General features: G+C 46.9%; 1 protein-coding gene across 8 annotated transcripts in view; it reads left to right on the forward strand.

The window, feature by feature from the left end:
* The window catches only part of tsga10 (testis specific, 10), a 261,516-nt gene that overhangs the window by 235,579 nt on the left and 12,882 nt on the right, over positions 1-13,055 (forward strand). For all 8 annotated transcript variants that reach the window (XM_072477177.1, XM_072477170.1, XM_072477174.1 and 5 more), the window contains one exon: positions 5,016-5,162. In XM_072477177.1, the coding sequence (XP_072333278.1) occupies positions 5,016-5,162 (147 nt within the window). The remainder of the gene's footprint in view (positions 1-5,015; positions 5,163-13,055) is intronic.

Raw genomic sequence — 13,055 nt, forward strand, 5'->3', positions numbered from 1 at the left:
AGCATATGGTTGGGGGTGAATCAAGCACTTGATTAAATACAGCTAGGGTTAGTCCTCAAAGGGTTGCATTTTCTGCTTGTCCTCTTACCAGCCCCGTGATTCCCCTATTCATTTTTAAAAATATATTTTCATTCGAGTTTTTCCATCTTTACACATAACGCAACAAACCCCCAAAACTGGTACAGTACAGCATTAATATTTCTTCATATATGAATACAAAAAAGACAGGAGGACACCAACGTAGTTGGTTCAGCTTAATCATTGTGCCCAATGCTCCCAGTTATACAAAAAGAAACACAAGGACAAGTGAGAGGATTGGGGGGAAAAGAATAAAGCCATGAGAACACGGCAAAATGGTGCACACCCACACGTATACAGCATGTTAAAGGTAGTGTTACATAGCTTATGGAAGGTTTGCTTTTGGCATGAAAAAATAGTCAATTCTAATATGACATTGGTGTGGGGAGCAGAGACGAAAGTGAACTATTTATCTTTACAGTGCAGTGTTCTCCATGCACCTAACTACCCTACCTCCTCACAAACTAACGCTACGGCCTTTGCCTGTTGGGTAAGGGAATTCCTAGTTATGGGGAATTTGTCCATCAAAGGATGAAGGTTACAGTTGAAGTTCCCACCTATAAAGGAATTAGGTGATGCTAATTCAGCAAAGTCCATGAAGACTTCAGTGACAAAATCAGGAGAATAATTTGGGGAACCATAGGTATTCATTATCAAGACAATTTATTTCCCCATACAATAGCCCCTTGACAATCACATACCTACACACAGTCCTCTTTTCTAAAAGGTACATTTCTATGCACTAATACTGCAACACCTCAGCTACTGGTTGAGAATCAGTCGAAAATGTCTGCCCCACCCAATCCCTCTTCAATTTTAGGTGCACCCTGTCATCTAAATGAGTTTCTTGCAAAACAGGAAAGACAACGTCCCCTTTGCGCCTGGTGCAAATCCGGGCCCAGCAGGTGAATCACACGAGAGCCCAAAATCGTGCACCACGCCGGGCTGATTGCGAGTCACCCGACTCGCTCTGCCCCAGCATGATCTGGATCGCGCCTTGCTGAGCGAGATCCAAATTTGAAGATTTAAATGAGCCTAATAGCTAACCAATTCAACCGCGCCCGGGAGTCAATGGCTGTGCCTGCGAGATCTCGCCAGGGCATCGTTTAATACTGGTTCACACAAATGTGGACCAGGCATAACAGCACCTCAGCAGCCGGGGGGAGGGGGGGTTCTTTCAAGCCATTGGAGACCCCCAGGTGGTTTGGGACAGGGCAGGGAGAGACCCTGGCACTCCCCCTGGCACCTGGGCCCCTTGGCACTGCTAGCCTAGTACCCTGGCAGTGCCACCTGGGCATCAGTGACTGCCAGTGGGACTGCCTGGGTGCTAGGTTGGCACTACCATGGGTCGCACCCAGGGGGGGCCTTGCCTATGGGAGAGGGGGTGAAGGGCAGGGGGGGTGTTCCATGGGTCTTGGAATGGTTTTGTGGTGAGAGGCGAGGGTCCAGGGGGTGGCTGGTCCAGAAAGTTGGGGGCGGGGGGGGGGGGGGGGGGGGGGGGGGAGAACAGCAAAGTGGCGCGCATCCTTTTGGGGGCGGTCTGGTGGGGGGGGGGGGGTGAAAGGGGAGTCTGACCCCAAAGGGGGCCTCCACTGTGGCCTGGCCCGCAATCGGGGCCTACCGATCAGCGGGCCGGCCTCTCCGGCTGGGGGCCTCTTTTGCTCTGCATGCCCTACGCCATGTTGCGTCGGGGCCGGCACAGAGAAGGAAGCCACCACGAAGCGCGCAACTGCTTCGGTCGCAGTACGCATGCGCAGACCCGCAGCACCCATTTGACACCAGTATCAGCTGCTGGAGCAGCGTGGGTCACGCCAGTGCCGTGCTGGCCTACTGACGGGCTCAGAATCGCTGCTCCTGGGGGCCTGATGACGCCATCGTAAAACGCGACGGAGTTTATGATGGCCTCAGGATCAGGGAATCCCGCCCATAGTCTTTTTCTAGGATATGAGACCTGCATGTGTCCTTGCATGAACCAAATAACGATTCTTTAACCCCCAAATAAAAAAAATACAAGAAATACGCAAAATTGTTAGTTTTAAGGGGGTATTCTTCATCTAATGGGAGGACCCGTAGGGCTGTACTTACAGATTTTCCATCATTGCACCAAGGAGTCTTTCCCCTCAAACAAAAGTAAGATATAACACAATAAGGATGAGTGTTGAATGCCCTTTCTGCATTCCAACCCTTCCCATTAAGACTTGACCCACTAGTCCACCTCCCAGCTGTATCGCTACTCATATTTATCATGATTAAAGCAAAGGAGACCATAAACCATATACTACCATAATAAACATGCGAATAAGGACTTCTGGTGGCGGCCATGGAGTGAGTGGTCCCACATTTGGAGGCTCCTGCTCGAGGTGGATCTTTTCGGTCCTTCCCCACTTAAATGGTGTGGTATTTGGGGGCAAAAGGTGTATGAGTGCCCAGGGAAGGTAATATTCCTCAGGTGAGGTTGGTGTGTGGATCAGCAGATGAGAAGTGCCAGGAGACAGAGAGCAGCTGGAGCAGGAAAGGTTTTGTGGTGCGACACAGGTGACGATAACGAAGGGCAAGGGGGCAGAGCTGCCCACTCAGTGGTCGACGGAGTAGCTGGTGAAGTTTTTAAATAAATTCCAGCAGCAGAGGAAGGAGGCTTTGGAGGATTTGGCCGAGGTGATGCAGCCACTTAGAGAAGCAATTGGGCACATGGAGCAGAGACGGGAGGCTCAGGGCCTGGCAATCCACAAGTTGAAGGAGTTGGTGGGAAGCACAAGGATCAGCTAGCCTCGCTGGAGATGGGGATGGTGTTGAGCAGTCAGAAGAGGCTGAAAGAGAAATTGGAGGACCTCGAGGAACCGCTCCAGGAGGCAGAGTTGAAGGAGCGGAGGCCGGCAAGTATGTGGCAAGCATGCTGTAGAAGCTGATGACAGAGGGGGCCTTTCACCGGCCCCTAGAGGTGGATCGGACACGCAAGCGGCTGAGGAGGAGGCTGCAGGTGGTGGAACCGCCGAGGGCGATGTTGGTGAGGCTGCATCGGTTTCTGGATAAATAAAAAATTCTGAAGTGGACGAGGCAGACCAAGAAAAGCACCTGGGAAGGGAGTGAGCTGCGGATTTACCAGGACCTGGTTGCAGAGCTAGCCAAGCGGAGGGCTGGGTACAACTGGATAAAGGCGGCGCTCTTTAAGAAGGGGGTGAAATGCAGAGTTTTGTATCCAGCCTGCTTGTGGGTGACGCATCAAAGGCAGGAATTTTATTTTGACTCGCCGGAGGAGGCAATGGACTTTATAAGGGACCATGGACTGGGAATAGTGTGAGGACGTTGAACTTTGGAGAGGAGTTTTGTGTAAATTGTTAGCCACATTGGGTGGGCAATTTGGGGTGGGTTTCGGCAGGGGTGTGGTGATGGTGAGTGTGTCTTTTGTTGCTCTTTGTTTGTTGGTGGTTAGGAGGATTGGGGGAGGGAAGGGGTGGACTGGACGGGTGAGGGCAAGTCAGAGGCCTTGGCGGGGACCACCATGCTAGCTGGTGAATCGCTCTGATAGCTTTCAGTCCATTTTCTAACTTTATCAAAACCCTTCCGCCTCTGTTGTTATCACCACCAAGAAATCTTGGAAGAAAGAGACCCTCCATCATAGATCAAGGCCCCCATTCCTTCTAGCTGCCTCCAATGCTCTTTGCCCATCTCCAAAGGTGGCAGAAGCAAAGAGTAGGTAGGAGTAAAGCATAGTTACTCAATGGTAGAAGGTTTTCAGTGTGGTTCCAAAATGTGCAGTTCTGAAACCACTATTGCTCACAATATTTGATTTTGCAATCAAATTCTAAATTTGCAGATCATACCAAATTGCAAGAAAGGGAGAGAGCAGGGGCTAGTCAACACTGAAGAGGACTACAATAAATTACACAATATTAATAAACTTGAAGAATGAGCAAATAATTGACAAATTAATTTCAAATCAACCAAGTGTGAAGTATTAAATTTTGGTATGAAGAATAAGGAGGGTGCATCGTACTTGGAAAGTAAGAATCTAACTGGGGAGCAAAGGGATTGCAGGTTAATAAGGCTATTTTTTAAGCAAAGCTAATTGACCGCGATAATTTATTGCTAGTAGGGTAGAATTGAAACAAATAAAGGAATTTTGCATATGCTGAACTTTGGTAAGATCACACCGGAGTACTGAGTACAGTTCTGGTCACCACAGCTATAAGGGCAGTGGAGAAGCAACTAAAAAAATTATAAGGGTGATATTGGAACTGAGAGGTTATACCTGTCAGAACAGGACGAACAAGTCCCATCTTTTACTCTTGAGAAAGGAAGTCTGAGAGGTAACTTAATAGAAGTATTTAAAATTATGAAAGATATTGAGTGTGCAGACACAGATTAAGGATTTCCTCTTGGGGGAAGTTCAAATCTAGAGGCCATCAATATAATTTAGTTGCCAAAAATGAAATGGAATTCAGAAGAAACTTCTTTACCTATATAGTGAGTCCTGAGAATATGAAACCACAGGAGTGGTTGAGGTGGATGATAGTACAGATACATTTAAAGGGGGCTTAGATAAGCACATGATGGAGAAGGAGTAGAGGTTTATGCTGAAAACTAGATAGGTATGACTGGAAGCAAGCTTGAGAGGTATCGACACCAGCAAGGACTGCTTAGGCTGATTAACATGTTTCTGTACTGTGTGTTCTATGTAATTTTATGTATAACCTGCTGGGGGTGCTGAGCTCTAAGGATATATACTTGAGCGGTTCAGTGACTCCACAATGGAACATTGCTGTGTGGTATCCAATATATTTGGTAATAATAGAGGCAGATGTGATTTACTTATGACTCGTGAGTTGAACTTTGACTGCTTTTAGTACAAATCTGATGTGAAATGATAGTGTACCTGAAGCATTCGGTTTTATCCTATTTGTATGCTAATTAAAAGCACTCTAAATATACTTTTACAGAGAATGTGCTGTGCAGGAGCTTCGTCGGCATGGCCCCTCTTTCCGTACTACATCACCACCTCAACCTTCCTTAAGTCCAGTTTCGCATTCACCGGAACGTGTTAGCCGTCGCTCTCCTGATTGTGCTCTAAACAGATCGCTGACCAGGTACCTTTGGTGCATAGATTCATTGATATTAATTAAAATTCTCAGAAATCCAAAGATAGTTCTTACTTGTTCGACTTTAGTTTATATGTTGTACAACAAATAATCATAGACATCAGTAAAGTGTCTAGAAGTATTCCATTGACTTCTCAGACTGTAGTAAGAAGCTAATATTTTGAGATGGGTGGGCTATTAGCCTACTTGACAAAACCATTTCAAATCTTTTGTTGGGTTCCTTACAGTTTTGCACGCTACTTTTAAGTTTGGGCTGAAATTTCTTGTAATACTGCAGGCAGGGGATTGCCTATTTTGGTGGATAACTGCTTTGGTGCATAATGTTTAGGAAAAAATATCAAGCGGACATTCTTTTGTGCTGTTTCTGAACATAAAACAGAGTTCTGCTGTCAGGATTCAGGACAAGAATGAGAGTTGGGATGTTTACAGGATAATGAAATGGAGTAGTACCTTGTAGGGTCCTCCAAATACCACCAGATCCACTCTGTTGCTGTGAAAGGGATGTTTTTATACTGAGGATATGGTGACATCGAGTCATTCTGACAGGGGCGGAGAGGCCTAGGGGCCCATCACAATTGCTCAATTCACCACTGTTATGTCATGCCAGCTAGAAATTAAGATATTTCTGGTTATTAACTTTTTCAGTTCCTTCATGTACTTTACATATTATTCCTGAGTAGTTATGGAAACTTGCTTCTAATGTTAGTCCAAAGCCTCCTTTTTCTATGAATACATATATTTACTTTATTAATCCAGGGTGCATTAGCTTTTGATGCCCCAGCGTTTCCCTTCAAGGAATGCTTAATTTAATCCTGCGCAATCATTCCCCTGAATGCCCTCCATTGATCTGTTGCAGCTTCATCCTGGAAGAGCCACTTCCAAAGTTTACTTCCTCACCAGTGGAACATTTCTGCCTTTTGATATTTTCAGGTCTCTTGCCATAGTTGCATTCAACTGAATTATACACTAATACTAAAATAGTTGCTGGATATCTAAAATGAAAAGCGAAAATGCTGGAAGTTTTCAGCAGATCTGGCAGGCAGGTGACTCCAGTCCTGCCTTTCCTGCGCTTGGAACCTCATTAATTATACTCAGGCGAGTTCCCCTCCGAGTCAGCTGGCAGAGCCGTCAGCTGACTAGTCCGGCAGCCAGCAGCTAACCAGCTCAAAGGTCCCAGCGCCATATTTAAATACCAGTCCAGTACACTCTCATACCACTCTCTCCAGCCCACCTGTCTTCACCAGACCGTGCAGGATGTCAGCAGCCCAGAGGGAAAATGATAGATCTCTCAATAAGAAATCTGTTCATCAATTCAAACAATCTCCTTCCCGAGCCTATCACCTGCAAGGCATTCATATCCCACTTGGACCCCACACCACTTGGACCCCAACAACCACACCTAGAGTCTTGTGCATCCCCTTCCGGTTAACAGCATGATATCCCTTTGTCCCCCTTTCCATGCACTTTGTTGGGATCCAGCCCCGCCTCCCCACCCCCCCTGTATTCCCTCTGCCTTCTATCCACCTCCTTCTTCATCCACCTCCTCGCTGCTCTGCCTGCTTCTTGAGCATTCGCCATTCCCCTCCATTCTTGCACAGCCCTCCTTCCACATTTCCATCCCCGCCCACCCCCAACCCCGGTTTAACTTCAGACCTTTCTTGGGTGGCTGCATGAGTCCCGAGTACAGCCCTGTCCAGATAGACACTTGTGTTTATGGCATGTGGCATCAGGGGCACGGACACCCCTGTACTCCCCATTTGCAGGCACTTTAATTATCTGAGACAGTGACACAGGATGGTCCATGAGTCCAGCAGCATAATTCTGTACATGAAGACCAGCTCAATATGAGGATGGAGGGCAGCGCATCAGGACCAGTGCAGCACTATGGCAATGTTGCTCTCAGCCTGAAGTCTCTTGTGAACTGAGGACCACGTTGTACACTCTACTTATTAGTGATCGGGTTTTAGACTGATGTAATTTCACGCTGGATTGATGCAAGATTGAAAGGTCTGACGGGATGCCAGCGGGCAGCTGTAATAATGAGCACTCATAACATGCAAAATGGTGTACAGGACACCAGCCAGCAGGAAGACTGATCCGTCATTAATCCGCCATTGGGAGAATTACAACGGGATTTTACGCTGGCGGGTTTCCGAGTTTTCAGTTCCCGCTGGATTCTCAGCTCCTGTCTGCCACCAAACCCAACATGGGTGGGATGGGAGAATTCCACCCAATGTGGCCGATTCTCCAGTGCCGCTAGCCCCAGGCGGGAATCGTGATGGGCTGCGGGCTGTGTGAGGGCCAAAACTGGATTCCCGCCGGGCGTCAAATCCATTGCGAGTCTCCCTCCGGTACCAATCAGGTTCTCACCCTGAGCAGGTAACGACATGCAAACTGCTCCTTTACATTCATTTGAATCTCATTATCGGGCAGGAAGCTGGATTTGAAGGCCTCCTGGGATGCACCTGTGCCCAGCCAGAAGTCACCTGGCCGCGATTTGGTGCAGGTTCTGAAAAGCTGGAACCAGGTACCATGGGCTCCAAAGGGGAAAGGGGAGCAAGGAGGTTAATGCCCTTCTGAGCTGTATTCTGGGGTCTGGAGAATGATCTTTCAAGTGACTTGGGGGAAGGGGAGACTTGTGCTGGTGGGGGTGCCATAACTGAACTTCCTCTTGGTACGATTAAAGAGTAGCAACTCACTCCTTAAGTGTTACTTTCATCCACCTGACCAGTAACAGTGTTGGTTTCTGTCAGTCTCCTGTAAGAACTCTGGCAGTCCATTCAAAATGTGGGGTTTGTCTTAGTTAATTTCAGGAGCCCCAGGTGTTGACAGACCTTATTGAACTCCTTTGATAGACAACTCCAGAGCAGATGAAGAAGGGGGAATAGCCGAGGTTAGTTGACACAAGGAACAGATGTACCAGTAGCTGTTGAAAGCTGTTTGGGAACACCGCTCATGTCAGATCAAGGACTTCATTGTTGATGCAATCAGTTAACGCTCCATTGAGCTGCAATCAAAAGAACTAGGAGCAGGAGTAGGCCATCTGGTCCCTCGAGTCTGCTCCACCATTCAATGAGATCATGGTTGATCTTTTGTGGACTCAGCTCCACTTTCCGGCCCAAACACCATAACCCTTAATCCCTTTATTCTTCAAAAAACTATCTATCTTTATCTTAAAAACATTTAATGAAGGAGCCTCAACTGCTTCACTGGGCAACGAATTCCATAGATTCACAACCCTTTGGGTGAAGAGGTTCCTCCTAAACTCAGTCCTAAATCTACTTCCCCTTATTTTGAGGCTATGCCCCCTAGTTCTGTTTTCACCTGCCAGTGGAAACAACCTGCCCACATCTATCCTATCTATTCCTTCATAATTTTATACGTTTCTATAAGATCCCCCCGCATCCTTCTAATTTCCAACGAGTACAGTCCCAGTCTACTCAACCTCTCCTCATAATCCAATCCCTTCAGTTCTGGGATTAACCTAGTGAATCTCCTCTGCACACCCTCCAGCGCCAGTACGTCCTTTCTCAAGTAAGGAGACCAAAACTGAACACAATACTCCAGGTGTGGCCTCACTAACACCTTATACAATTGCAGCATAACCTCCCTAGTCTTAAACTCCATCCCTCTAGCAATGAAGGACAAAATTCCATTTGCCTTCTTAATCACCTGTTGCACCTGTAAACCAACTTTTTGCGACTAATGCACTAGCACACCCAGGTCTCTCTGCACAGCGGCATGTTTTAATATTTTATCATTTAAATAATAATCCCTTTTGCTATTCCTACCAAAATGGATAACCTCACATTTGTCAACATTGTATTCCATCTGCCAGACCCTAGCCCATTCACTTAACCTATCCAAATCCCTCTGCAGACTTCCGGTATCCTCTGCACTTTTTGCTTTACCACTCATCTTAGTGTCGTCTGCAAACCTGGACACATTGCACTTGGTCCCCAACTTCAAATCATCTATGTAAATTGTGAACAATTGTGGGCCGAACACTGAACCCTGAGGGGCACCACAAGCTACTGATTGCCAACCAGAGAATCATAGAATCATAGAATTTACAGTGCAGAAGGAGGCCATTTGGCCCATCGAGTCTGCACCGGCTCCTGGAAAGATCACCCTACCCAAGATCAACACCTCCTCCATATCCCCATAACCCAGTAACCCCACCCAACACTAAGGGCAATTTATCATGGCCAATCCACCTAACCTGCACATCTTTGGACTGTGGGAGGAAACCGGAGCACCCGGAGGAAACCCACGCACACACGGGAAGGGTGTGCAGACTCCGCACAGACAGTGACCCAAGCCGGAATCGAACCTGGGACCTTGGAGCTGTGAAGCAATTGTGCTATCCACAATGCTACCGTGCTGCCCATTAATCCCCACTCTTTGCTTTCTGTTAATTAACCAATCCTCTATCCATGCTACTACTTTCCCCTTAATGCCATGCATCTTTATCTTATGCAGCAATCTTTTGTGTGGCACCTTGTCAAAAGCTTTCTGGAAATCCAGATATACCACATCCATTGGCTCCCCGTTATCTACCACACTGGTAATGCCCTCAAAAAATTCCACTAAATTAGTTAGGCACGACCTGCCCTTTATGAACCCATGCTGCGTCTGCCCAATGAGACAATTTCCATCCAGATGCCTCGCTATTTCTTCCTTGATGATAGACTCCAGCATCTTCCCTACTACCGAAGTTAAGCTAACTGGCCTATAATTACCCGCTTTCTGCCTACCTCCTTTTTTAAACAGTGGTGTCACGTTTGCTAATTTCCAATCCGCCGAGACCACACCAGAGTCTAGTGAATTTTGGTAAATTATCACTAGTGCATTTGCAATTTCCCTAGCCATCTCTTTTAGCACTCTGGGATGCATTCCATCAGGGCCAGGAGACTTGTCTACCTTTAGCCCCATTAGCTTGCCCATCACTACTTCCTTAGTGATAACAATCATCTCAAGGTCCTGAGCTGTCATAGCCTCATTTCCATCAGTCACTGGCATGTTATTTGTGTCTTCCACTGTGAAGACCGATCCAGAAAACCTGTTCAGTTCCTCAGCCATTTCCTTATCTCCCATTATTAAATCTCCCTTCTCACCCTCTAAAGGACCAATATTTACCTTAGCCACTCTTTTTTTGTTTTCTATATTTGTAGAAACTTTTACTGTCTTTTTATATTCTGAGCAAGTTTACTCTCATAATCTATCTTTCTCTTTATAGCTTTTTTAGTAGCTTTCTGTTGTCCCCTAAAGATTTCCCAGTCCTCTCGTCTCCCACTAATTTTGGCCACTTTGTATGCTTTTTCCTTCAATTTGATACTCTCCCTTATTTCCTTAGATATCAACAGTCGATTTTCCCTCTTTCTACCGTCCTTCCTTTTTGTTGGTATAAACCTTTGCTGAGCACTGTGAAAAATCGCTTGGAAGGTTCTCCACTGTTCCTCAACTGTTTCACCATAAAGTCTTTGCTCCCAGTCTGTCTTAGCTAGCTCTTTCTCATCCCATTGTAATCTCCTTTGTTTAAGCACAAGACACAGTGTTTGATTTTACCTTCTCATCCTCCATCTGTATTTTAAATTCCACCATATTGTGATCGCTCCTTCCGCGAGGATCCCTAACTATGAGATCATTGATCAATCCTGTCTCATTACACAGGACCAGATCTAGGACCGCTTGTTCCCTCGTAGGTTCCATTACATACTGTTCTGGGAAACTATCGCGGATACATTCTATAATCTCCTCCTCAAGGTTACCTTGACCGCTTTCTCTCGGCCCCGCATCTGGTCAGTCTGGCTCCATTTTTATCACCCTGCATATTTTTAAAATCTCGGACCTTTCCTAGAGAGCAGAACTACTTCCTGACACTAACTTTATATTTTAAACAGTGGCTGTATTTTTCTTTACGGCAAAGCTTCCAGCAAAGACACACAAAAGGCGGCACTGTGGTTAGCACTGCTGCCTCACAGCACCTGGGATTGCGGTTCAATCCTGGCCTCGGATGACTGTCTGGATGGAGTTTGCACTTTCTCCCGGTGTCTCTGTGGATTTCCTCTGGTTTCCTCCCACAGTTCAAAGATGTGTGGGTTAGGTGGTTTGGCCATGCTAAATTGTGTCTTAGTGTCCAAAGGCTAGGTGGCACCCGAGGCTCATGGCCATGGGGCCACAGAGCAGTGCCCACTTTCACCAGAGCATGATGCGCACCATTACTGATGAAGTAAAATGAGGGGTCACCCGGACCGGAGGCCATGGGCAAAAATAAGAGACCATGGGGCGGTGTCCATGACTGCTAGGTAGCTGTTTTGGGCGTCAGCTCCTCAAGGCTGCGCTGGGTGACGGGAATGGCGAGGGTTGGTCAGCCTTCATGTACAGGATGACTATGGGATTTGGGAAGACTTGAGGGTTATGGGATGATGACTTAATTGACTGACTCTCCTTCTCCACCGCCTCACAGATTAATGATGAATCTCAGAATGGAGCCAGCCCTGCTTGCAATATTCCTGGTGACCTCTGCCGAGGCAGATAGATGATGGTGAGAGTGTCAGGGCCAGCCCAGGCTTGACCCAGCACCACATGAGCCAGCACCCGAACAGCAGGGGGCTGCCACTGAGGGTGAAGTGCTGGCTACCTATCAGGTCAAGGAGGGGGTCAGAAAGCAGTGCTACTGTAGGCCATGTGTCTACAGGAGGTGCTGGCCTTTTAATGAGCAGTCAGAGGACATGTGCCGTCAAAGAGTCCAGCTTCACAGTGAGACTGTTCAAGGTTCTTAATGACCTGGCACCAAGAGGAGAAGGACCCTGTTCCTGGTGGCCATGAAACTCCCAGCTGCCCTGAAATTTAAAGCAGTCAGTGAAGAGGAGATAAAGATTTTACAGACGGATATAGATAGGCTAGGAGATTGGGCCAAAGTTTGGCAGATGGAGTTTAATGTGGTTAACTGAGAGGTTATCCATTTTGGCCGAAGAAATAGAAAGGCACATTATTATCTAAATGGAAAGCAGATTCAAAATGAGTCAGGGCAAAGAGATCTGGGTGTCTTTGTTCATGAATCGTAGAATGTCGGTGTGCAGGTACAGCATGTAATTAAACAGGCAAATGGAATGTTAGCGTTTATTGCAAAAGGACTGGAGTATAAAAGTAGAGAGGTGTTGGTGAGAAGGATGTGGTGGCATTGGAGGCAGTTCAGAGGAGGTTCACCAAATTGATTCTGGGAATGAAGGGATTGATGTATGAGGAGAGATTAAACCGTTTGTGCTTATGCTCGCTGGAGGTTAGAAGGATGAGAGGGGATCTGATTGAGGTATATAAGATATTAAAAGGAATTGATAAAGTAAACGTAGACCAAATGTTCCGCCTTGTATGGCAACCTAGAAAGAGAGGTTGGCAGATCTAGGTTGAGAGGCGGTAGATATAGAACTGAGATGAGGAGGAACTACATCTCGCAGAGGGTGGTGAATTTGTGGGACTCGGTGCTCCATGCTGCGGTGAAATCAGAGTGATGAAATGGTTCAAAGAAGGAGATAGATAAATGTCTGATAGAGAACTGATAAAAGGGATATGGGGAACCGGTAGGGAGGTGAGTTGAGATCAGGAAGGGATCAGCCACAGAGAAAATCCTGGAAAATCTCAGCAGGTCTGGCAGCATCTGTAGGGAGGGAAAAGAGCTAACGTTTCAAGTCCAGGTGACCCTTTGTCAAAGCTTTGAGCATGGACCTATGCAGTATATCTCAGACATCAGCTCACAGGTGCATCTGTGAAGTGATTGATGACCTCTATGCCCAGGCAGCAGACTACATCATATTTCACCTGGACCAGGATGCACGGGCAGCCGAATTCTCTTCCATCGATGGGATGCCCCAGATCCAG

The sequence above is a fragment of the Scyliorhinus torazame genome, chromosome 15 (assembly GCF_047496885.1).
Source record: "Scyliorhinus torazame isolate Kashiwa2021f chromosome 15, sScyTor2.1, whole genome shotgun sequence".
Taxonomy (NCBI): domain Eukaryota; kingdom Metazoa; phylum Chordata; class Chondrichthyes; order Carcharhiniformes; family Scyliorhinidae; genus Scyliorhinus; species Scyliorhinus torazame.